The sequence below is a fragment of the Medicago sativa genome, chromosome 7 (assembly GCF_051527215.1).
Source record: "Medicago sativa cultivar Bolivia chromosome 7, Bolivia_mono, whole genome shotgun sequence".
Lineage (NCBI taxonomy): Eukaryota > Viridiplantae > Streptophyta > Magnoliopsida > Fabales > Fabaceae > Medicago > Medicago sativa.
Genome location: NC_140755.1, coordinates 86517019 through 86543677, shown reverse-complemented (window position 1 = coordinate 86543677; position 26659 = coordinate 86517019). Strand labels below are relative to the sequence as shown.

Sequence of the window (26659 nt, the reverse complement as noted above, 5' to 3'; positions counted from 1 at the left end):
GTATTTACTGCTTCTGCCCAAAAATGTTTTGGTAAATTGTTTTCATGAATCATGGTTCTGGCCATTTCTTGTAAAGTTCTATTCTTTCTCTCTACAACCCCATTTTGCTGTGGTGTTCTAGGAGAAGAGAATTCATGGAAAATTCCATGTTTTTCACAAAAAGCTTCAAATGGCTCATTTTCAAATTCTCCACCATGATCACTTCTGACTTTCAGAATTTTTGATTCTTTTTCAGATTGAATTTGAGTGCAGAAGCTACTGAATACATCACACGCAACATCTTTACTCTTTATGAATTTCACCCAAGTCCATCTGCTGTAATCATCAACAATGACTAATCCATATTTACTTCCATATAAGGATGCAGTACTCACTGGTCCAAATAAATCAATATGGAGTAATTCTAAAGGTCTTGAGGTTGAAACAATGTCTTTGGTTTTAAAAGATGATTTCACAATTTTCCCTCTCTGACATGCACCACAGAGTGCATCTGAATGATAGTCAATGTCTGGTAGCCCTTTCACAAGTTGTAACTTACTAAGCTTAGAGATTAACCTCCAGTTAGCATGTCCCAACCATCTGTGCCACATCCATTTCTTATCATTCACGGATAGTAGGCAAATCACCTTCTGATCAGCCAGTTCAGAAAAATTGATTTTATAGACATTGTCAACTCTCTTTCCCTTGAACACAATGGATTTGTCTTCCTTGTTGATTACTGTACAGTTGGGTTTTTCAAAAAGCACATCATAACCATTATCACAAAATTGACTAATGCTCAAAAGGTTATGTTCAAGACCATCTACCAACCATACATTATTAATTGAGGTAGAGGAGTTACCAATAGTTCCTGTACCTATGATCTTGCCTGTCTGGTTTCCTCCAAACTTCACATTTTCTCCCTCTTTCATTGTTAGGCTGAGGAACATGGACTTGTCTCCTGTCATGTGTCTTGAGCAACCGCTGTCTAGGTACCATGATCTTTGCTTTGGCACTGCTCTTAGACATACCTGCATCATTGACATTTTTAGATTTAGGTACCCATTGTCCTATGGGTCCTGGAAGGTTAGTACTTAAGGCTTTACTCTTCACTTCTTGTACCTTGTGCTGTGAGTTGGATTGCTTCTGATTAACCATCACCTTAGGTTTTGGTACTTCAGAAGCAGTAGCTGTCTTCTTCTGAAATTTAGACTTCGGAACCCCAGATTTTGGTTTCACCAGACTCTGAGGAATAGGTTCTGATCTTTTCAGGATCCTAACCTTTGAAATCTTGGAATCAGATTTGATCATAGCCTTTGACTTAGAGTTCTTTGGCTTTGAAGTAATCTTAGCCTTAGAACTAGAAGCTTCAGGTTCTGATTGAACAACAGTTTCCAACTCAGCCCCTTCTGGTACAAAGAAGGTTTTCAGACCTTCCTTGATGCATTCACAACAAGATTTTAGATTGGTTTTCTCAAGTTTCACTTCTGGAAAACCAATTCCTCTGCCATTGTTCTTGTAAATGCTATAAATCATAGAAGCTACTCTGCTTCTGTCAATGCCAGATATAATAAAATCTTCAAGAGCAATTTCATGGTTACTTAAAGGTTTTTCATTACACTTTTCTTGTAGCTTTTGACATAAGAACCTGAGCTGATCTTCATATGTTTTACACATGAAGTCAAAGCCCCTAAGTCCTTGTTCAGAAGCTTTCAGATCCAATAGAGTTGATTTTTGCTGTTGTACCAAATCAGCATATTTTTCTTTTAAATCCTTCAACTCATTGGTTCTTACTTCAAAATGTGTAAGAAGTTCTTTAAGTGACTCAACAAGTTCATCTCTGGGAATTTTGGAATATACCTCGTTTTCATCTTCTGAGTCTGAATCTGATCCAGCTTCTGAAGTTGTTGTTGCTACCAACCCAACAGCTACCTTTGCATCTTCATCAGCTTCCTCTTTATCAGATCCAGATTCACTACCCAAATCATCCCAGGTTGCCATTAAACTCTGCTTAATCTGCTTCTTGAATTTGCTTGGTTTGAATGTAGACCTCTTTGACTTGTCCTTTGACTTTTCTCTTTGAAGATCAGGGCATTCAGCAATGAAGTGTCCCGGCTTCTTACAGTTGAAGCATCCCTTCTGATCTTCTTTTCTTGAGCTTCTGGAGTTACCCCTTTTGGCGAGAAACTTTCTGTTCTTCTTGGCCAGATATTGAAGTCTGTTTGAGAGCATGGCCATTTCAGCAGCATCTGGTTCAGAATCTGAACTTGACTGTTCTTCCTCTTCAGATTCAACCACTTTGAGAGCTTTTGATGACTTGCCTTTGGATGGAAGAGCTATTGATTTACTCTTCTTAGTAGACTCATGTTCATTAAGACTTAACTCATGAACTTTGAGAGAACTAACAAGATCTTCGACACTTAAAGTGTTTAAATCTTTAGCTTCCTCAATGGCAGTCACTTTTGGTCTCCATCTGGCAGGTAAGCTTCTGAGTATCTTGCTTACATGATCAGAAGCAACATAGCTCTTCTTTAGAATCTGTAGCCCAGAAACTAAGGTTTGAAACCTTGAGTACATCTCCTCAATAGTTTCATCATCCTTCATCTTGAATAACTCATATTGATGTACAAGCAGGAGAGCCTTTGCTTCTTTGACCTTCTTGCTCCCTTCATAATTTGAACAGAGAGAAGCAAACATAGCTTTAGCAGTGGATTTGTCACTCATCTTCATGTACTCTGCTTTGGGTATGGCAGTGACAAGAGCTCCTCTGATAATATGATGCTTCTTGTAGAGTTTCCTCAGTTCTGGAGTATGTTTCTTTCTATCCACAGCAGCTCCTTCTTCATCAAGGACTAAATCACCAACACCATCTTCCAGAATATCCCATAATTCTTCATCTAGGCTCATGATGTAACTGTAAAAGTTGGTCTTCCACCAAGAGAACTCTTCAGCATCTCCATTGAACTTTGGAACTTTTCCAACACCGGATTTCTTACTATCACTATAATCATGTGAGACATTTTTATAGCTAGTATCACCAGAACCAGTAGGAGGAGGAGTAGACATGTTTTTCTCAGATCTTTGACTGTTGCACGGTTAAGTGTTACACAACAGACCAAGGCTCTAGATACCAATTGAAGGTGAGAAAAACACAAGAAGGGGGGTTGAATTGTGTTTTAAAAAAAAAATCTTCGTTTCTCCTAAACAACTGAACACACTGATCAAAAGCTAAGTGAGACAGCTTCTGAAGTGATGATCAGAATCTAAATGCAGCGGAATAAAACAGAGAGAGAGAAGAAGAACGACACAAAGCAATTATACTGGTTCCTTCCACAATCTGGAAGTAGTCCAGTCCCCCTTGCACTTCCAAGGAGATTTCACTAAGAGTAATATCTGATTACAATTGCTCAAGCACACAAGCAAGAGACTTCCTTTGCTCAAGCACACAAGCTAGAGACTTCCTTTGCTCAAGAACACAATCAAGAGACTTCCTAACTAAACAAAATTACACAGAAAATTGTTTGAGGTTGAACACTTGATATACAATCAGAGGTGCTCACAATACAAATCAGATACAGACTCAATGGACTTAAGAATTTCTAAGATATGACTTTGAGACACAGAAATTCTAAGTGAATGCAGAACAATTTCAGCAGAGGTTTGGCACTTGTAAAAATGTTGTGAGTCTTTCGTTCAGCGTTCTTGCATTACCAAATCTCTAGGTCTTCACTCCTTTATATAGAGGTGTGAAAGAGACGTTGTGAAATTGCCAGCACACCAAAGAGTCGTTGTTGAAGCTTGATCTTTCACCAATGATCTTTTGCCTGATTTGGTTGTTGTCCTATGAAGAACCAATTTGAAATCCATTCCTTATCCAAAGGAACATATATGCAGGCGAAACCGTATTCTGGAGCTGTTTTCTTGTCTTGTAGCGTGGACACAAAACAGAGTAGTGGAGAAGGTGGTTGTACAGTTCGTACAATAGTACAATGTCAACGCTTTCGTCCAAATTGCAAGCACATGCCTTCAAACACCTTTGAAATGACCGTTGCAATGTTCCACTAATTTTCTGCTATGTTTTCGAATCCAACAGACAGCTTTTGCAATGTAGATTCTTCAATCTTTGAATCTTTTGCAAATCCAGTTGATCTTCAGCTTCTGGTGAAATGACTTCTGATGAGGCAGCTTCTGATGATGCAGCTTCTGATGGTGCAGCTTCTTCAGCTTCTGATGATACAGCTTCTGATAATGTGGCTTCTGGACCTCTTGTCTTCAGGAGCACTATTCTTCAGGAGCAGCTTGACTTCAGGAGCGCTTTTACTTTCAGGAGCGTATTGCCTTCAGAATCATCTAAGCTTCATTTTCTTTTGCTCTTTATTTGATCATTCAGAACCAATTAATGATGTAACTTTTTAACTGTGGTCCTGTACACTTGAACAAATATTAGCTAGTCCAATTTACAATTTTTAATACCTTGTTATCATCAAAACTCTTTAAGGTTCATTATTAAACACATTTTGTTCCAACAGCATTTCCTCCTCCTACGCGAACAATCTACGCCTCCAACGCCAAGCCCCCCCTCCAGTCCCCCACCCTAACGAGTGCATGCTAAAAATAGATTCACTCTACAACACTGACAACTCATATAATTTAGTAAAGCGATCTCTAAAAGACACACCTCCCAGCCACACATCCGACCAAAAGAGAGTATTACTACCATCTCCCACTACCTGACTGACGTTACCAAAAAAACCACTCCTCTGAACGCAAAGCCGAAATATCCCTCCACCAAACAGAGGCTTCACGGCCACCCTCCTTCACAATACCATCATCCACACCATACCTAGCTGACAACACCCTAAACCACAAACTATCTCTATCCACCAACAATCTCCAACACCACTTCCCTAAAAGAGCTAAATTAAAATTTATAATTCTCCTTACCCCCAAACCTCCAACCTCATGACTCCCACAAATAGTTTTCCAATCAATCCAAGATATTTTCCTGTTGTCTACACTCCCCCCCCCCCCCCAAAAAAATTTTTTTTATTAAAAATAGATTCGATAGAGGAAACGATACCTGACGGAGCTTTGAAAAAAGAAAGAGCATAAACAGGCAACGATGACAGGACATACTTCAACAGGATCAGTCGGCCACCCAAAGACAAATATCTCGAACTCCAACCTGACAGTCTAAAGTTAATGCGCTTAATAAGAGCTTCCCAAAAAGTCAACCTACGCGCATTACCACCAATTTGCAAACCAAGGTACAAAAAAGGAATAGCACCAACCTTACAGTTCAAAACCATCGCTGCTTCAGCTAACCAAGAACCGGAAACATTCACCCCAACCAGGAGGCTCTTAGAAAAATTCACCTTTAGCCCAGACAAGTCTTGAAAAAGAATAAGAACAGCTCGCATAGCCCGAATATTAGCCCATGATTTATCACTCAAAATTAAAGTGTCGTCCGCAAACTGTAAATGCGACACCGTAATCATGTCTACCCAGCTTATAACCAGTGAATAAATTGTTGACAAGAACCGATTGCATTAAAACGTGAAAACCCTATGTCGCCAGAAGAAAGAGAAATGGAGACAAAGGATCACCCTGCCTCAACCCTCTCTCTAAAGGGAACTCATCAGTAGGAGAACCATTTACCAAGACCGAAGCAGTAGCCGTTCCAATACATTCATTTATCCATTTACGCCAAAGTGTCGGAAACCCCATTTTGACCATCACCTCATTCAAATAGCACCAATCAATCGAGTCATAAGCTTTTTCAAAATCTACTTTAAAAAGAATCAACTCCTTTTTGCATCTGCGGGCTTCATCTACAACCTCATTCGCCACCAATATCCCATCCAGAATTTGGCGACCTTTAACAAAAGCCGACTGAGCTTCGGATATAACCGACCCAATCACCAACCGAAGCCTATTAGCCAAGATCATTGCCAAAATTTTGTACAAACTATTCACCATAGAAATGGGGCGAAAATCATTCAGGCGCTGAGGATTATCGACCTTAGGAATAAGAGAAATAAAAGTACTATTAATACCTTTGGTCAACTTTCCGTTTCTATGAAACTCCATCAAAAAACGCATAATATCTTCCTTCAACATATCCCAAAATTTCTTAATAAAACCAAAAGAAATACCGTCAGGCCCCAGACACTTGTAATTATCACAGTCCCAAACCGTCGCCTTCACCTCATCCACCGTAAAAGGCATAATCAAACCTGCACCTTGACTATGAGATAATGAACGGAACCACAGCCCATCCATAGTAGGCTTGTCCTCACGGCTTGCTTTAAAATGGTGAGCAAAATGCGAAAACACCGTCGCACGGACATTGTCCACCCCTTCAACCATAACACCATCAACCATGAAAAATTGGATAGCATTTTGACGACTCCTGCTAGACATAATACTATGAAAAAATTTGGAATTCGCATCCCCTTCACGCAACCACTGCAGCCTAGACTGTTGCCAAAAAATACTTGAATTAATTCTTGAAAGTGAAAACAATTCCTCAGAGAACCCATGGAGCTATTCTATTTCCTCATCCGACAACACCACAGTTTCAGCCTTCGCCTCAATACTAGATATAGAGTCCTTCAAGTTCGAAATTCTTGCTGGTAAATTTTTTGTGTGACGCTGATGCCACTCTTTCAAAGCTGACTTAATGAGCTTAAATTTTTCTTTTAGCACATAACCGCCCCACCCGTCCACCTGAAAACTCATCCATTTTTCACAGACAAAATCATTATAACCAGTAAAATTCTCCCAACACTTCAACATACGCAACGGACGGGGACCCCAATTTTCCTCATCAATACATAACTGAATTGGGCAATGATCAGATAGGCCCCTTGAAGAAGCCAACTGAAAATAATTTGGCCACGTCAGACACCATCTTTCCGATAACAAAAAACGATCTAGGCGACTCATAGAATTACCATCCCCCCGAAACCACGTAAAATTGCTACCTCGGAGAGGCAAATCAATGAAACAATTACCTTCAATAAACTGATTAAAATAAACACTCCCTGTATGAGTACCGGCCATACCAACACTTCTGCACTCCTCCACACCTCTAACAGTATTGAAATCCCCACACACACAAATATTATAATCATGTAAAGATGTCAGTCGAGAAGAAATATTATACCACAATGTTTGCTGACGATTAGTATCACACGGAGCATAAACACTCAACAAAAAGAACTCTTCCCTGGTCTTCACAAAGCGGCCTTGAATTCCTAACACATGTTCAAACTGCATAGAAGCCCACACCTCAACCTCCGAACAATCCCAAAGCATAACCAACCCACCAGAGGCACCCGATGAAGGTTTAAATGAATAATTAACATTAATATTATTCCAAATAGATCTACACAACCGACCATCAAAAACGGCTAATTTTGATTCTTGAATACAAAGAATGGACGGATTTTTCTCCCTCACCAACTGACTCACCTCCCTTCTTTTTTCATGCCCACCTAAACCCCGAACATTCCAAGAAATAATCTTCATCGATACCACCCACTCCACCACACCAGCCCCCCCCCCCCCCCCCATCACACACCAAACCCGCAGCCTCTCACTCTTTCCCTCCTCCCTCTGCATTTTTTCTTCCCACCCCTGACAACACATCAAAAGAATTATTTTTATCCCCTTTAAACTTCAACCCCACCACCTTCCCGATCCCTTTAACATCATCATATTTCATCTTATCGTAGCCGTGTAAAACCAACTAATTTGTCCAGTCGTTAACTTTGAGAACCACTTTGCGAAGAACTGACACCGACTTTATCTTTATCCTTCGATATCTGTGAACCCCGTTGACGTCGCTTATAAGACTTATGTAAAGCACGTAGAACCTCTTTACGATCCTTCACTGACAGCCTAGCAATACGCTTCAAACTTTGTGCACATTGTCGGATATGTCTGTTGCCCTTTTTCTTTGTAACTCTAGGTGCATCTGAATTTGGAGCTGGAGAAAGACTTGGTTCTGAAAGCCGAGCCTCACCTGAACCCAAAAGCACATCTGTTTTGTGTACATCTCCACAATTCGCCTTAGAAGCAGCTGGTGTATCTACCAAAGAATCCACGCCCTTGTCAACAGAAAACGCAGCTGTTACTTTTACAATAGAAGGTGCATTTGTTGCTTGCATTTTTTGTAACTCAAGATTGTGAACAGCAACACCGTTGTCATTGTTATGCCAATCTTCCGACAAATGATTCATAAGAACATCCACATCACCACTCGCTGCCACTTCCTCATGAACATCTGCTGACTGGTCCTCGTCACAACAAACAGATTCCCCTTCAACTCCTAAACAAGCATCCTCCCCTAAAGAGAACCCCCATTCCTCAATAATTTTAAACTCCAAGAGTACACCATCAACCAACACTTTAGCATCAGACTTGATAATATCCAACGACGACGTCGAAATTAGAACATGTTCATAATCAAATCGAGCTTTATCAAGAGTGAAGTCATCCACTTTCAACAAACGTCCGCAATCATACACACACAGTTTAGAAAAATCTGAATTCCATGCATGCAACGGGGTTCCGTAAATTCTCACCCAAGCACCTCTTTCACGAACAATTACATCTTTGTTCCACGCAACAGGATTAGAAAAGAAATTTGAAAAAAATTCTGAAGCTTCATTAAGGAAACTACGGACATCCCCATCATCTTCCAATCTCAGAAAAACCTTGTCTGCTCCCATCGGTAAAATATCCAATTTCTCGAAACCGGCATCATAAATTCGTCGTTGAATCACAGGAATAGCCTCGCCATTTAAAACAGTAACAACCAAACCTCTACTAGCCCACAACACATCCTGTTCCGTCGAAGTATACTTAGGGACATGTTTATTTCCTTCGACCCCCACCTCACTCACAACCTTACCGTTATCAAGCTTTTGAGCACCCTTCTCAACACCAGCTGCCCCTCCACACACCACATGGGCTAAAACAACCTCCTTCCTACCAGCTCCGTCGCCAACATCCCTTCCATCCACCTTACTAACAACACCCTCGACACCCGACTCACCACCAAGCTTACTTTTATCTCCCTATAATTTTTTATCGCCTTTTAAACTTTTTTCTCCCTCACCCCTCTTGTTCCCAAAACGATCAAAATTAGACACCTTAGCTACCACCCTCCAATCACCAAACCAAACATTGTTTATCGCCTTCAACAATTTGTCTACGTCCTTCACATTACTATACCGAACAAAACCAAAAACACCGCCATTGACATTACGTTTACGAGCCAAATAATCATCCACCATGACACCACATACCTCTAAATAGGAAATATCATGCGGAACATTTGTAAAATAAAATGAAACGAAAGATTGCACCGTTTTTGACTGATCGCGATGAGCAACATCCCTGGTTACGTGAAACTGACCTGCGCCCTTTCTTATGTAGCAACACGCGACCTTCAGGTCTGGTCGCAAATTGATCATGGTGATGGAATGGTGATCGCCGCTGCAAAACATGGACATCTTCATATCGCAAACAGTCACGATCCTTAACCCTAGCTGGGCGTTCATAATGAATGGTCACTCTCCCATCATGCGATAAAACCTGTTTCCCATAATCAAAATCCTCTTCTGAATCATACTGGCTTGCCGAGTCATAGAAATCCCTAACCCTAGACTGCCCTTGCCGCCACTTCCACGAACCTCCATGAAGCTGCTCCTCCTGAAGCATGTCCCGTTGTCTGTCCACCTGTTCATGCGCTTTCCTCTTCCTCGGTCTCACGTCGGACCAATCTCCCCTACCCCCCCTTGTAGTGGCACCCTGCTTGGCCCCCTTCCCCCCTATAGTACCTTGCTTCCGGCGAAGGTGATTGCCGACGCGGTTGTCCCCGGTGAAGACGGGAATAACCGCCACGCTCTCTCTCTAGACCACGCTCTCTCTCTCTCTCTCCCTCTAGCCATTGTCATGCTTATTTTATTCTTATTATTAATATTCTTATTATTGTGAACTAGATATTTTTTGCGCATAATTGCATAGACTGATCTTTTAAATCGGATGAAACTACAATAAATGACAAAACTCTTATGATTACTCATCTACTTCATTAAAAAAATTCACTTTACTTTGTTTTTGTAAAAAATATTCATCTTTATTCTAGAGGGCAACAAAGCTGGCAACCAAGAATGGACCCATAAATTCTCTCAAAAAAAGTATGGACCAATAATTAATTACTACATCAATTGATTATATAGCCATAAACTGGCCTTCTGGAATGGTGCAAGTGCGACATTACCAACTACAATTAATATTTCTAGTTTTTCCTTAAAAAAAAAATTAATATTTCTAGTTTAATTGAGAGCATTAAGCTATTGATCTCAAAGATTTGAGGGCGGCTTTTATTTTATGGACTTTCTTCATCCATTAATATAAAACACCTACTATTGCTTTTTCACTTTATTAAAAAAAAGGAAAATGTTAACTTGTATCCTTAGGGCACAAGATAAGGATCTTAAAATAGAATTTAAAAATAAATGTTGCATTGAAAATATAAGTTTTGAAGTTTTTAAGGTTATGAATGCACAATTTCCAAGATTAATTTTCTACATTTAGTTTCTTATCTTGTGCCCTTAGGGCACAAGTTAACAAGACCCAATTTTGACATTTCCTATTCGAAAACACTTGCTGGAACTTAGTCTATCAAAAATTTCCCTATCAAAAATATAAATATAGAAAATTATGCCAATTTATTTTTTAGTAGTTGAAAAAAAAAATCAATAAATACTTGTTATTAATGAAATTTTTAACATACTATGTCTTTAGGACATACTATGTTAGCATTACCCAAAAAAGAAACTGAATAAAATCAATTAACAACTTATTTAGAAAAATATTTCTTTTTTAGGAAAATTAATTAAAAAATAATGTTAAAAATGTCCTTTGAGTTTTGTAAAAAAAAAAAAAACAATTGCATTTTGAGCATTTGTTAAGAAATCAAATATAAGTAGTTAAAAAAGGGTCGTTAACCGGTGTATTAGAAACTTTCTACTAGTTTTGAGCTTCAATAAGGTTTGAAAATAGGAAACCTATGTTTTGATTGATGCTCTTAGGGATAATTTATTAATGATCGCAAAAATGGCAATGAGAAAAATTGGTAGCACAACACTCACACGTATCACACCCATCATTTCTCCATTAATTCAGTTTGGGAAATATTAACAAATGTCCCGGGGAACTGGTTAAGACCTTTAAATAGTAACTTATCATGAAAATATGTATAATCAACGCATTGGAAATCGAAATCGAAATCTTTGACTTTTTTATAAAATTATTTCTTCTTTTGAAATTCTTAAAGAGTGGGACACTCGTTAACAAGACTCATTGAGTATTCATGCTCAACTATTTAGAAAATTACATGGTCATATCTAAATATACTTACCCTGCAGTGCCATGTCCAACATCCTATTGACTCTGGATATTGAAAAATCCTCCTAAAGTTCCAATGACGATAGGAAGAAAAAAGAATATTGGCAAGTAACAACGCACCTATTATGTTCTGCTTCTGCAGTTCTCTGTTGTTGCATGCAGTATACAGGCTATAAATTATCATTCCTAAAGGAGTACATAGTATACATCATAAACGTAGTGGAGTAATAGAAAACATGTGGCTTCTACTAAACCAAATATGAAAATCAATGTCCGTGGAAATTACCCTTTTGCCCTTAATAAGGGCATTTTCGTCAATTAGTAAATGGACTCCCCTTGCCTATATATATGTGAAAAGAAAAAAAAAACAAAAGAAGGGGGACGAGAGAAACGGGAACGGGAGAGGAAGAAGGGGAGAGGAAACAGGAACAGAGAAAGAAGGGTGGACTAATTGCATCAAATTTCATCTCCTTCTCCTTCTCTCTTCTCAAACACGGCCTCACCCTCTCTTCTTTCTTTTCCATCAAATTTCATCAATCTAATTGCATGCATGTCTCCAAAAAGTTTTTTTTTTTATGATTTTAAGGGTTTGATTTTGTGGGTTTGGTTTATTGTTTGTTGATTTCTGTCTCATTGGTTCTTTTCATTGAAGGTAATTTCCTTATATCTGATGAATCTAAAATCATGATCAACTGTATTTTTTTTTATTTTCTGTTCTATTCTTGCTTTGGATATGAGATTGTATGTTAAAGGTTTTGATTTTTGAAAAAAAAAATTCAGTCAGACGGTGATTAGGGTTCCAAATTGAAGTTTCTGGGTTTGTTGTTTAGTGATTTTGTATTTATTGTTTCTTTTATGATTTCTTCCCCATTTTATGGTCCTGTTATTGAAATCAATTTGTGAAATTGTTGTTGTGCTGTTTGGGATGAAAAGCTAGAAACCATAAGCTGTTTGTGGGATGAATTTGTGAAATTGTTTTTTCTTTTTTATTCAACATTGATTCTGGTTGCATGTTTTGAGAAAGTTGTTCTTATTATTTTAAGGGTTTTATTTTAAGAGAAGATTGATGCAAATGGAAAGAAGAAGGAAGAAGGGAATGCATTGTTCAAAGCTGGTAATTGTTATGTTCTCAATCATGTGATTTTATTTAAATAAATTATTTATTTCAGATTTTTGCTTTATAAGTTATCAATTATGACTTTTGTTTGATGTAAAAAGTGAATTGATGTAAAAAATAAATGGGTTGGGAGAGGCGCTCACCAAGTGTTTGAGGTAATGTCTCAATATGTGAAATAAAATTTCTCAATTTGTATAGTTTTGAACTATTGTTATCAGATTGTTTAGAAAGTAGCAGTTAAGTTGTTGTGGGGTATGTTTGAATTGATGTTTTAGTGTTTGGGTTAAAATTGAAGTCTTTAGAAGCAATAAGCTGTCAATTAATTTGTTTTGCAGAAACTTAAGTTGGAATACAAGTTGTTGTAGGTATGGTTATTTGTTCTTTATATTGGAGTTTTTGTCTTGCTGCGGCCGTATTTAATTTTGGCATCTGATCCAGAAGCTTGCCAAGCGTTTTTATGGTTCGTATAAGCTGGTCAGGCGGATAGCTGAAACCATATGAAGGTGACCCAAATACAACAGCCCTGCATCTGCCAAATTCTGCATAAGGTAACTCACTTCTGATTCACCCTTTACAAGTTCTGGATTAGAAGGATATCTCTAATGGATGGTCTTTTATGAAGTGCTATATATGAAACTTTGAAATATAAGACATTTTGTGCGGTTTGAATTTCAGGAAATAATAAGTGTTTAAGCTGCGTGAAAATTTTCAATATGCAAGGTAATTTTCTGTGATGTACTAATTATGCATCAGGAACTGTAATTAATTTACATCTGTTGATATATCATGATATGTGTGATTTTTCAATGCAATTGTGTTTGCAACTTCCAAGCACTTGGAATTAGTAGGCATTTTCTACCGTTTGAATTTCCAGATATAATTAAGCGCTTAAGTTTAACAGTCGATGTTTCAACTGATTGAAATGTTTGTTAATCTCCGTTCCAGACTTTCTTTTTGGAAGAACCTTTTTCTGTAACTTTGCTTCAGCCTGAAAAGAAAATAGACACAGGGGAAAATAGTTCCCGTAATTGCTGTGATGTGTGTGAATTTGACAATTTCAGGATATGTTGAGGATGATATCATTGTGAATTTTCTCAAAAATTTTAAACCTGATGAAATCCACACTTTGGACAATGCTGATCGTCGGTGTAAAAAGCTGAAAGGGTTGGCTTTCTCTAAGGTTTGCAGATCATTTGAAACTTCTTTGCCAAGCTTTCATATTTTATTTCTGTCATACACCTATAACTATATATGAGAGAAAATTATAATTTACTGAAATAGATTCTTAAAACTCATCCCAATCTCTATCCCTACTTAGCATCATAATCTGTAATTTTGATTCAAGGGTTATTTCCTGCATTTATTGAAGTTTCAGTACGAAATATATATGTTTGTCCAAATCAGTATGAGAAGAAAATGATATGGTTTCCAACTAATTAGTACATCATAGTATTATAAATAACAATCATTCCATTCCGTTCAACATATGAGAGGAACACGAGATTAAGTTTCAACGTATGTTTTTAATATTTTTTGCGTAGAACATGAGAAGAACAATATGGGACTGGTTGCATTTTAGTGACTGTCAACTATGGCTGTGCATGCTCTTTCCTCTGAAACGCAACTGACAGTTTCGACACAATTAGGTATTTTATCTCTCTTCTATCTTATATATATCTGTGTGATTATATTTAGTCAAAAATTGTTGAATTCATTTGTTGATTCAAATTCTGGTATATCATGCTATTTGTTTTATTGTTGAATTTAATTGTTTCAAATTCTGGACTATACTTTGAGCACAAGGTTGTGGTAAGAAACTGAGAAACCCCTTCAACAATTTTAACAGCGTGCTCATGTTTTTGTTTTATTGCTTCATTTTACATTTTTTAAAGAATAAGTTACTTGGTTTTCATTTTGGTTGAAAATATATGTGCAATGGACTTTATTTCATGTTCTTGAGCAGACCTCGCTTAAGTTTTAATATATAAAAATTCATGTTCAGTGAGGTAAATCACTTCCAAATTCTGACTTTATGTTCCACCCTCTTGAAGATTTACAAGTTATTCAATATATATGACATTCAATTGATTCTCTTGGCTTCAAATAAAACTTTTTAGATTGTTCTGAACCAACTGAGGTAATTCTTAAGTCATTTTTAACACAACTATTATCCATAAATATGTGCTTTCTTTACAACTCTACTTGGTAAAGAGGTCAATCCGAAGTTGGCAGCTACTGAGAAAGCCTTTTCATTATCAGTATGGACAACATCAATGGTCATTTTTTGTTGATGTGGATTAGTTCTGATTGCTTTAGGGATGCTTTCATTTTGGCAATTTTTGACACAATGCAGGGTGTTCTATTTGTAGTAGTGCTTTGTCTTATACTGTTGATTCGTCCATTTCAGTGGCAGAGTTTACTGCTCCCGGTGAGTCTGTCAATTCAACAACCTATGGTTTGAGATTTTTCTTGGGGCTTTACAAAGTCTAACAATATCTTTTCAGGTTTTGCCTGCAAAAATGATTGATTTTCTAACTTTATGAATATAATGCCGTTATTGTTACTTTTGTTCTTATAAAAATGAATTCTGATTTGAATATATGCTCAAATACAAAAAAATTTAATCTTTTTAATCTTAAGTTTTTGAAATTACCTTAAAGTATTACTCCCTCCGTTTCAAAATGAGTGTCGCTTTAGCCAAAAAAATTTGTTTCAAAATGAATGTCACTTTCGGTTTTCAATGCAATAATAACTTTTTCTTTTCAATTGTACCCTTCAATTAATACTATGTTACACTACTTCCAAAGTATTATTTTTTCTTTAATGAAAAACAAACCAATAGTTGATTAGGATAATTTGGTAAAATTGCTATGACATTTGACTACTTTATTCCATTCCTTAATCTGTGTGCAATTGGCTAAAGCGACACTCATTTTGAAACAGAGGGAGTACTTAGTTTAAAGCAAGTTACCTTTTAAATAGAATTTAAAAAAAAAATCAACTTAAAATTATGATACTTTTGAATTGATGAAGTATTAGTTAGTTTAAATTTTCATGCCTGTTTACAACTCATTCTAGGGAAGTTTTTGAACCATTTCAACCTAAAAAGTAAACTCTTTTAACCATGTAAAGTTTGATTTAATTCTGTGATTTTTATTGTGTAGGTATGAAGAGGGTTAAAGAAACTGTTGAGGAGCTTCTTGGTGTTAGTTTTCTTTTCTTCAAATACTTTGAATAAAAAAGTTTTGATTTTTCCATTGTTTTGCTTTACATTGAAAAAAAGTTTTGATTTTATTTGTTTTTCAGGTTTATGAAGGAAACCAAAGGTTGGCCCTTTATTAAAGAGGGTTCTTACAAGCTGCTATTGAAACTATTCTTTGTAAAGAATTCAGAAATTTTACGCTTATTTATTATTTTTTATTCACAGTAAGTTCTCATGATATTCATAAATGGAAATGTGTAATTATACATTGATTTTTTTAACCAAACTGAAGTTTTGCGCTGAATTTTTGTCTGTCATAGTTATATATAACCTAACACGTTCATTATCATTTGTAGGCGGATATATTTTTAGCACCTCAATTACATGCTGCATCTAAGAGATTCGACATTCACGTGGTAGTATTCTATCGTCTCGATATTTTTGTGGGGGAATAAGGGATTGTAATGAGTATTGCAATTAGTGAAATTTTGAAACAATGGGAAACAGCTGAAGTATTATGTATGTTCTTTGGAAACAGCTGAGGTATTATGTATGATCTTAGGATGATGGAGTCTATATAATATGTTTTGTAGCATCAGAGAGCATGGAAGGCTTTGAATTGGACTCAGAAGTTGAGTTTATTGACGATAGTTATCTGTGGAATAACATCTTCATCAGAGATTTCTACAAATAAGCTTGAGGTTACTTCTCTTGCCTAGAATGTCAATCTCAATTTTTACTATTTTTTATGTTACATGTCCTCCTTTTATATGGTTGATCCCCTTTTAAAATGATATTTAGTCCTGTTCCGGGTAGAGCTTCTAGGATCTCTTCCCGCAGTGTGTGCATGTCATTTGGTTTATGTAAAACTATATGCATTAGGTGGAAAAATTAACGTAAACTCTATAAATTATATTTGGAGTACTTTCTCCATATTCTGTAGCTAGATTATGAATTGGTATATATGACTGAAGTATTACAAGTTGGTCTTATGATGAATTGGTAAATTTTTATACAGGGTTCTCAGTGGTATGCTTAAAATTTGATTTGAATAATTGCAATCTTTTTCGAGAAATTAGAAGTAGCTTAGCTTTTACATTTATGCAGAATATTAATAATGTATATGATTTCAAACCATGCCCTTATTGATAGCTAGAAACGACTTGGCTCTGTTGTGAATTAACCTTTCCAAATTTCTTATGGTTTTTAAATGAAGATACTAACAGCACCAAAAAATGTATGATTAAGTAATTATTGCTATAATTCATATCATCTTATTGTATATTTTTTTCAATGTATATTCATTATGGTTCCTATGAATTGATTACAGGGAAATGATGATGATAATGATGCATGGTTTGTTGAAATTTCTTTTATGGCTCGTGTTTTTTCCTGCATAATTCTATTAGGTACCTTAAAATAAACTATTATTGTTTTATGAAAACTTTGTTTCCTACGTTACATTTTTTTTTTATCTATGTGACTTTTACCTTTTTCATTTTGAAGGACTTTTAATGATTGTGAGTTTTATGATATTGAAATGCCTTGGAGCTGATTATGGCGAAATTCACAATGTCATTGAAGCGCAAGAAGTAACTGAAACCAAAGCATTATAAAGAGAGGCCATAGTTAGTATGACCAGCTATGCGAGTTCAGATGCAGCTGTTCCACTTTCAATCCCACTAAATAAGTGAAACCATGGGACAATTTTGAATGTGAGTCAGACTGCTGAAAACTATGTATTATGTGCATAAAAGGCATTTTCTGTCAAATTTGAGGGAAAATTTAACACTGAAAATCTGAAAAATAAAACACTTTATGTTTAAAAATATATAGTATTATTTGTATAGTAAAATAGATAGATATACACCTATGTATTTAGGTAGGAATGCTATTGCATAAAAATGCCATTGAACAAATTTTGAAATTCAGTGGTTATGTATTTTGCAGGAAACAATGCAGTGCCTTACACCAAGAAAAAAAACTCAGGTTTGTATTGAAGGGAGATCTTTTATATAATAATTATAATGTCTATTATTACATTAAATAGTGATCTCTTGCAAATTTTCAGGGATTAAGAATCAAGGGAAACAAATCTCATTTAAAGGCCATGAGTGAAAATAATCATGAAGTTATTGTCAAGTCAAATAGGTCTGATTGTTCATGTGTACAGAGTGTTGAATCTTCCTTTGTTGCTGATGTGGACTCTACATTATGACCTAAAGAAGTTGAAACTATGGTAAAATTTCAAAGGTGATATTTATGAGTTTAGATGTGGTTGTAAAATGTCTTGCTTTGGCTATCTTCCTTCATTTTCCTGATTTCTTTACATCATTTTTGCAGGTTGCGAGATTATATGAGTGGGCTGTGTTATGAGGGCAACTTACATATCCAGGTTAGCTTCTATTATTTTTTGGTTTATTTCGTTGCATTTTGTTTCTTTGTAGATGATCTTAGGTTTGCCTCTTTAATGATTTTAATGGTGTTTTTTTACAATACTATATAACTTCATTTTACCAGCTCATTCCGTTTACAATATGCTGGTTCTTTTATTTAGAGTTAAACACAAGATTCATTGTTTTGTTCCCTAAAAATAGTCTTCTTTTATTGTTGTGTGCAGAATATCCAATTTTTGTATATTTTCACATTATGCACTCATCTGTCTATGCTCTTTGTGTTTCCACCATCTCAGCATATTGGTGATGATATTGCTTTTGTTGGAAAGGACATCTGGAATTTGAAGACATATATGGTTGAATATGAATTCACATCTGTAAGTTAATATGTTTTGCCACTGAGAACCTCAATCCTTTTTATCTAACATTAGGTTTATGGTTGAATTTGAAATCGCATTGGTAAAATGTCTATACTTGAACATTCTTTGTTTTGATCAAGCATATATGAATGTGAAGTTTTCATGTATTTTTCAATGAAGCAATTATGTGTGTCATGTGTGTTTGGCGTGACATGTAGAACTGATAACTGCTTTGTTTATATATGCGTGTCATTGATTTCTTCACACCTAAGTAATCCATATATTTCATCCAGTGGACATTTGGTTGCAATTTTGTTACAATGTAGTTTCTTTTTAGTATGCTCCAGGGTTATTTTTACATATAGTTTCATCGCCTGCTTATAGGTAAACACTTTGTATAGACACCATCGGTTTAAATTTATCAAAAGTTGGCCTTATAACAGTTTCATAGCTTTGCTTTGTATGCTGGATACCAAGGCAATAATCCAATTTATCACTCATTGTTCATTCTTCTTTTTATTCCAAACTATATTTTCACTGCTAATGTAGACAAGAAGTGTGACATTATTTGCTAATTTGCTAGGACAAGGCAAGGCTTCCATTCCAACATGTTTTGCCAAAGAGTATGGTGTTGCCCTTGACGACTACGTACTGTTGCGTGATCCGAAGCGAAATGTCACCATTGTTCAGGTTGAAAAGAAGAATGGGAAAGTTTACCTTACATTATAACTTTGTTTTTGCCAATATCATTGTGATGAGAGGAAAAAAATTCGGTTTATCTTTTGTATTTTCAACGTTCTGTTTGTACGTTTTTAAAACACACTAAATAGCAAAACTCCAATTTCACAGTTTCTCTTATTGTGAAGGAAAATATCGATAAGTAAGGATCATTTTAATGAATTTTACATCATGCTTTGGTTCAAGTTTGAACTAAATGTTTGACATATGATTCTTGATTATTATTCCAGAAATACCGACTTCATATGCGGAGAGTTCCAGCTGCAAGTGGTACTGGTCACTCTGTTGTAGTTCTTGGAGGTTTATGGATGCCTCAAGAACAATACAATGACTCTTCCAAAGGTGATAGCATGGAAAACGATGATGATGAAAAATCTGAGAATTATAGGATACACTACTTCGAACTAAAGATGATAATGTATGCCAAGAAATGTGTAAATTTTGACGTCAAATGGCATTACATTATATTCAAGTAAGGCTTTGTTTACCCTTTGATTTGTAATGTTTGATTGTATTCTAGGAGAATTTGATTGGACTTGGATTCTTTGGTAATTGGTAGATCTCATCTGTGTGTCTGATTGACGTTTAGTTCTATAAATGGATTTGTTATGTTCCACTTCAATTGTTGTTTATTAGTTTCAGTCTCAGAGTTTCAGCCCTTCTCAACAATCATTGAGTTGATCTTATTTATTTTTTAAATGTTAGTAGTAATGAATTATCACATATAATCACAACTTTGGAATAGGCTTACTAACCTTTTAATAGGTTTTTCTCAACACAAAAAATCTTTTAATTGGTTAATATAAGTTAATCAATTGTATATCAAGTGTGAGTTAGAAGTCCTACATCGGTTTAAAAAGTGTAGGTTGAACACTTTATAAGTGCGATTAAACCCTTCGTCTTAAGGTTTTAGATAACTGTGTGTCTATCTCATTTGTCTGGTTGCTCTTATCTAATGTGGGTGGTCCCTCGGAATCCTCTCGTGACACAACATAATGAAAACACAAGAGACATTGAGTTGTGGAGCTATGATATGTAGTCGTGACATGAACTAGAATACACTTGCATGTTATAGAAGCAATTTAAAATTGACAACATGAAACTTGGCATACTGTTCATAAAATATTGGACGCTTTTCTTCTCATAAGGAGTCCTGTACTATGAAAAAGGCTCTAATTCTAATCATTTTAAAATGCTTTAGTACACGTTCCAAGGGTTAGCAAATCAAGTTATAGGGAAATTAAGCTCCACTTAATTTGTTTCAATCTCTTTTGTGCAAAAATGTGTGTATGATTAAAATATAGAGATGACGAACAAAATGTGCACCAAGATAACTAGACTTATATACTGTATATTAAGATTGTTGAATTTTGTTTTATGCTAAAGCTCTAACACAGATGTTGTTTTGGTTTCTGCTATTATAGTTGAGAAGAACAAATTCATTATTTTGGTGATTGAGTTTTGGGTGGTGCTAAAGGTCTAACACAATTACTGTTTTTGCTTCAGTCATTCCCGTCTTAAAAATCTATATCTATTTTATTTTGGAATATGATTTCATACTTTTAGTATTTGGAATAATTGCTGGCATCTATTTCTGAATTCAATTGGGTCATTAGGTATAACATATTGCAAATCAAATCATATTCTCAAAGTTAGAATAGGTTGTGTTATTAGAAAAATTATGCATGATGTTAAATTTTATAATTTTTCTATTATATTCTGTAGCATTTCCCTAATCACATCTCAAAGAGCATATTGAAAAGAAAGTATCTTCGCATGAAACTCGAAGATGTCGAAACTCACAAGATTTACAAATGTAAAATAAGGACTGCCGGAAGAAGGAATACTGAAAAGTCTATGTGTGGTGAATGGCATAAATTTGTCATCGATAGGGGTTTGAAAAAAGATGACAAATTGATTTTTGACTTGGAGAATCCACCAACAAAGATGTGGGTTGAGCATGTACGCATCCACTAGCAAGTTTTTTGTAAATGAAATTTTCCGATTATGAAGTTGTTTTAGCTATAATCTCATGAATGCATGCTGCAAAAGCAATATTTTGTTATTTCGGTTACAATTTAAAGTTAAATGACTTAGACAATTTTATGTTAACATGGTTGATAGTTTCCCATTTTCCATTTATTACTCGTGACAAGTCGTCTTCATCTATTATAGTCTATAAATATCTGTTATTTCGCAGTTTATCCATCCAATATAATATTTTTCCCAAAAGCATAAACATTATAAGCAATCATTCATGAGAACAAAATATTACATATTGAAAGTAGGGGGTGGATCATGGTTTATGGTAGACCTATCTAGGATTTGATATGTTATGGATCATGGTTTATTATATTTATATGCATGTAATATCTATATTTGGAATCAGTTTACTTTTAAGCGTATTAACAAATATGTGTTTGCCAACAAAATTAACCGAAAAAAGCAATCCACCCCGTGCGAAGCACGGGTTTGTAACTAGTTTTCAGTAGAAAATTATTTGGTTTAAATCTGAATGTTTTTACACTATAGGTTTGTAGAAGAATCTCTCAAGTGGAAGTTTCGTATTATCAACATAGTGTATCTTTTATTGGAAGTTAGTTTATTCATCGATAGCGTAATGTAGGTTGTTGTCGTAAACTTGTACTCACAACTAGTAACAAGCTTTTAAATTATTCCCTCCGTCTCACGATATTAGTCATTTAAGGTTTGTGCACGATAATTAAGGAAATGATTAATTGTGTTGATTTCAATGGTAAAATTAGTAGCATTTACTAAAATACCTTCATTAATTGTAGTTAGTGGAGTAGTTAAGTTGGATGATATTCAATAAATAAGGGTACAATAGTGGAAAAAAGTAATAAATGTTGCATTGGTATTGTAAAGTGACAATTATTTTGAGAAAAAGAAAAAATGCTAAAGAGACAATAATTATGAGACGGAGGGAGTAGAAAGGTTTCTAGTTAAAGTAACAAGCATCCTCTGAAAGATAAAAACAAGTGATTAGAATTGAGATTTAGTCCACAAAAAATGTGTTTGGGTAAGGGATATATGATGAGTTCGAGTTTGTTTTATTTATCTATATTTCATTATGAAAAAGAAAAACATAGACATATCTGATAATCTAGATTCTAGATTAATAAATCTCATTAGTTGGGTTGAGTGTCCCACTAATCTATCACTCGTACATATTTATCTCATAAATAAACTATAAATAATAGGAAGATGAATGTGGCAAACCCTTCGTCGTTATACTCATTGCACACACATCCCACAATTCTAGATTATATTTAACAAAAGCTCTTGCATATCTTATATGTTGACTTTTAATTATCTGCTTAGGTATCAGAGCACAAGATTCCAGCTTGGGAATCATCTAATCTAATGGAATAAAAAGCTTTTGCATTTGGATTGCCCAGTTCCGAATCAAAAGTACTATAAGCTTTGGGGATAAAAGAATCGAATAGGCATAAATTCTCTATAGATGGGATAGGGATATTTGTATCTGTCAGTCAAAGTTGCAAAGCTTTGCCAGAGAATAAGAACTGAGCTATCGTATATTGATAACTATAAATGCTAAGGTGAATCACCCCAAGAGAAGAACAAATATAGACTATGATTGGGAAGGGATAGTAACCTACTCCCTCCGGTCACATTTATAAACAAAAAAGCACTTTTTAGATTCATTTAATACTTAATGTATTTGGTCAATATATAGACCAAATACATTATGTATTCAATGAACCTAAAAAATACATTTTTGCTTATAAATGTGACCGGAGGGAGTATGAATTACTGATGAATACTTAAAAAAAATGATGAATATAATACTAGAAACAAAGATTACAAAGAGAAATCAAAAAACTTTTGGTGACCATTTTTTGAATTACTACATTTAGCTTCAAAAACATGGAAACAAACCCATCTTTTTCTTCGTCTATTTCCACCACCATCTCCCCATGGTTTTCTTGTTTTCTAGCTCATCTAGAATGTACTTCATCGTACAAGAGAAGGAATAACAGTACATATATAATCCTCGTAAGTCGTAACCATGTAAACAAAGGGACAGCATCAAAAGAAATCTGGGCCAAATACTGCACATCAGCAGCCATCTAGGAAGCATGAGCAGCAAAATTTGCAAACCCGTGAAATTATTTACAACGCAAAAAGCTTAACAACTTTAAGTAGAAAATATCTATCTTAAATGATCAAGACAGACATCATAAAGGGAAGCATGTGATGCTACTTTACTACGGTAATGCAATTCATTTCTTTAATCAGCATGCAAATGGCATGGGCTGCTGCTAACAATCAAAAGAAAAAGGTTTCCATCTGCCTGGTGAAAAGTGCCATAAAAACTGCTATAATTTTGCTTTCGGCTGACAAAATTTGGGCATAGTTTTTTTGTCAAAAACTATGTTAATTTTCTTAAAATGAAGTGAGAAAGTTATACACTAAAAGCGGTTTCGAAATTCTGAAATAACCATCTTAACATTTGAAATCACTTGAAAAATTGGAAATGTCATCTTAATCCAATCAATACTACCTTCTCTTGTAGACTTGAAAGTGTACACATTTATGTGAATTGAACCCATTAATTAGAAAAGTTCACCGTGTAATTAGAAAAGTTCATGGGAAAGGGCAATAGTTCCCCGCCATGGGAAAGTAAATTTTAGCCACTAGATTAAGTTATGAACACTGTTTTATGGTACACTCTTAACACAACATTATCAATTTCACTATCTTCCTTTATCATCTCTCTTCTTCAATGTCACATTCAATCTTCAACCAACAACATAAAAACTCAACAATTCCAAAAATTAAAATCTCTTCAAACTCTTCTTCATCTATGATCCGGAAATCAAATTAAAATTAAACAACTCAGACAAACAAGGTCAGATCTCAAAAAAGGAAAAAGTCTAGAAAATGAAAAATTTGGAAAATGAAAATAGATCAGCTAATGATATTGAATTATTGTTAGTCTGAAAAGAACAGCAACCTTTTTGAGTATGAACTACCCAGAAACCGAACACATAGTGCAGCCACCGAAGTTTGATAACCCAATTGCAAAAAAATGAAACTTTATAAATATATATATCATCATCTTGGTGTTGGTATGAAATTCAACTATGTGTGTAAAAACGAAAAACACATAAATTTGTCACTGGAATTTTTGGCCATAATCAAGAAAGGAAAAAAAAAATCATAGACCGTGAACTTGAAGTTGCTGGAATGCTGGTGGTGGAGGGGCATGGAGGAGAGAGAATGGTGATGAAAGATAGTGTAGGGAAAAATATAGTGTTGAGAGAGTATGATAAAAGTGTGGTCTTCATTTGATCTAATAGTTAACATTTACTTTCCCATGGTGGGGAACTATTGCCCTTTCCCATGTTAAATGCCACCCATACCTTGACCTTGGAATCTAGCATCAAAATTAACCGAAGAGAGTCCAACATTTTTGGATAATTATAATACAAACAACAGCAGAGAACAATAGAATACTGATTGCATAGTTATCCCTTATCATGTTAACTCTTTAATACCATCAGCCTAACCAAAAACATGCTAAAATAAACAAACAAAGTGTATTAAAAACGAAAGCAACTAACATAAGCCAGACCAATCTATGACCCAACTATTCAATACAGAATGTCCTCCAACTCTTGTTTCCTAAGTTCTTGAAACCTTTCCAAATATATGAAGATTAAAGTATGTAAGGCATTAACATATATCCTCAAAAACATATACATAAGAATCAGAGCATGCCACTCAAAATCCAACTGAACGACAGTAACAAAGACTTGTGTTTCAGTTCCTAATTTTATAAATGAAAAAGATGTGTACACGAGAAAACCAATCAAAAATTTCTAACAGCTAACAAAGAGATTATGAATATAGCAGGGCTCAAAAAAATTCAGTTTTTATATACACAAAACACCACTTCTCGGACGAGGTAGGACAAGTAGAGGTTCCTGAATGTCAAGGAATCCAATTTTCATCCACCTCTTTCATACCAGCAGCTGATCAAGCAGTCCTCACCCTTTCATATTTTATCCACAACTTAATGGACCACATTGCTCTAAATGAAAATGACAACAGGATATTATCACTATGAGTTTCCCTACATGTTCTGATGCTATTTTTGCCCCTCAACTCTACCATTTTCATTGAACATCCCATAAATACGCCGCAAGTGTTCTCAGCCATAATGCCACTGAATTTCAAAATGAGACAGCACAGAACAAACACCCAACAACACAGACAAATTCCATCTGAATAATAATACTCAAACAAGCACAAGAAAATAAAATCAACAATGGATATCCAACATTACTAATCAATCAATCATTCAACCAATGATTCAATATGTGGATTGCATTATTTGGAACAAAAATCAGTCTTATCCAACAAACTCTTCAACATAGAATGAGTAAATTTAGGATCATTAGGGTCACAACTAGGTGACCCATTAGGGTTTTCCAATACATTGGGACGCGAAAAACAAAACTTGCAACCAAATCCATTTCGAGTTGTTCTATAAATAGCATCATCACCTTGAATAATCACCACCTTACCTTTGCTACTCACATTTACATTCCCAGAAAAATACGGTGTTGCTGTTGTTGATGATGACGAGGATGAAAGAAGATGCTTTTTGGTTCTAACTCTACGAATTTGATTCTTGGCTTTTGAAAATTGATTAAGTACCAACCGTTTTCCAAAATCAAATTTTGTACGGTGCTTCTTCTTCTTCTTTCCAGTTGCATCTTCTTCGTCTTGTTCGTCATCACCGTCGCTACCTCCTCTTTGGTAACCGTTTCGATTGGAGATCTCTTCATCAGAAGAAGCAGACATGAATTCGAATTGAAACCGCGTTTTTGTGACCTAATGAAAAGGGGATTCATAAATTAATAAAAGAATTTCGAAGAAATTAGGTTAGGAAAATGAATTGGGGAAAATTGAATTTGATGGAAACGATAAAGGAAGAAAGGAACGTAGTTGAATTGGGGAAGAGCGAGAAGTTACTCTTCAAAGGCAACTAAACTAAACCAAACTATTAGGGTGGAACCTACGTTACCCTCTTATGATTTGAGGGTATTTACCCTTCATGATATCAACTAATCAAATTGAACAATGTGTATACTCTATTAACTAAATCAAATACGGAAAGATTTTTTACATATTATTTGTTATTTGCATTTTTACCCCATATTCAATTAATGTGATTTTATTTTGGGTTAATTATGTTTTTGGTCCCTACAAAATTGTGACCTTGTAAGTTTAGTCCTTACTTAATTTTAATAGCATTTTTAATCCCTACAAAAAATTTCTGCACTCAATATTAGTCCTTACTCAATCCAAATTTGTTTAATTTATGCTTAAACTTTTAAGTTTTTCAACAATTTTTTACAGGCGTGTTAAGAACATTATTAAAAGGTCCTCC

General features: G+C 35.2%; 2 protein-coding genes and 1 pseudogene across 39 annotated transcripts; 1 reads left to right on the top strand and 2 right to left on the bottom strand.

Annotated features, from left to right (window-relative positions):
• Positions 1 to 7748: 7748 nt before the first annotated feature.
• LOC146909678 (uncharacterized) lies at positions 7749 to 9711 on the bottom strand. Its single transcript, XM_085729370.1, has 3 exons — positions 9396 to 9711; positions 9150 to 9298; positions 7749 to 9065 (listed from the first exon to the last, which is right to left on the bottom strand). Exons 1-3 carry the CDS (start codon positions 9709 to 9711, stop codon positions 7749 to 7751), a joined length of 1782 nt encoding a protein of 593 aa, XP_085585496.1.
• Positions 9712 to 11691: 1980 nt separating this feature from the next.
• On the top strand, positions 11692 to 21327 carry LOC146909677 (uncharacterized). Of its 38 annotated transcripts, none has more exons than XR_015018121.1 (21): positions 11700 to 12055; positions 12447 to 12517; positions 12622 to 12675; positions 12856 to 12885; positions 12959 to 13068; positions 13196 to 13240; positions 13582 to 13700; positions 14062 to 14166; positions 14874 to 14948; positions 15685 to 15725; positions 15827 to 15946; positions 16079 to 16423; positions 17053 to 17131; positions 17229 to 17437; positions 17673 to 17711; positions 17794 to 17961; positions 18066 to 18117; positions 18415 to 18495; positions 19061 to 19167; positions 19446 to 19687; positions 20941 to 21127. XR_015018121.1 is itself a non-coding variant. In XM_085724502.1 (21 exons), exons 17-21 carry the CDS (start codon positions 17959 to 17961, stop codon positions 19504 to 19506), a joined length of 318 nt encoding a protein of 105 aa, XP_085580628.1. In that variant the 5' UTR covers positions 11700 to 12055; positions 12447 to 12517; positions 12622 to 12675; positions 12856 to 12885; positions 12959 to 13068; positions 13196 to 13240; positions 13582 to 13700; positions 14062 to 14166; positions 14874 to 14948; positions 15685 to 15725; positions 15827 to 15846; positions 16079 to 16138; positions 16316 to 16423; positions 17053 to 17131; positions 17229 to 17437; positions 17673 to 17711; positions 17794 to 17958; the 3' UTR covers positions 19507 to 19837. The 38 variants fall into 38 exon arrangements, 34 of the variants coding, with proteins under 34 accessions (XP_085580618.1, XP_085580617.1, XP_085580615.1 ...); XM_085724502.1 differs by lacking the exon at positions 20941 to 21127 and having other exon boundaries at positions 15827 to 15846; positions 16079 to 16138; positions 16316 to 16423; positions 17794 to 17975; positions 19446 to 19837; XR_015018120.1 differs by having other exon boundaries at positions 11702 to 12055; positions 18343 to 18495.
• Positions 21328 to 25520: 4193 nt separating this feature from the next.
• LOC146909676 (uncharacterized) lies at positions 25521 to 26283 on the bottom strand (annotated as a pseudogene).
• Positions 26284 to 26659: the final 376 nt, after the last annotated feature.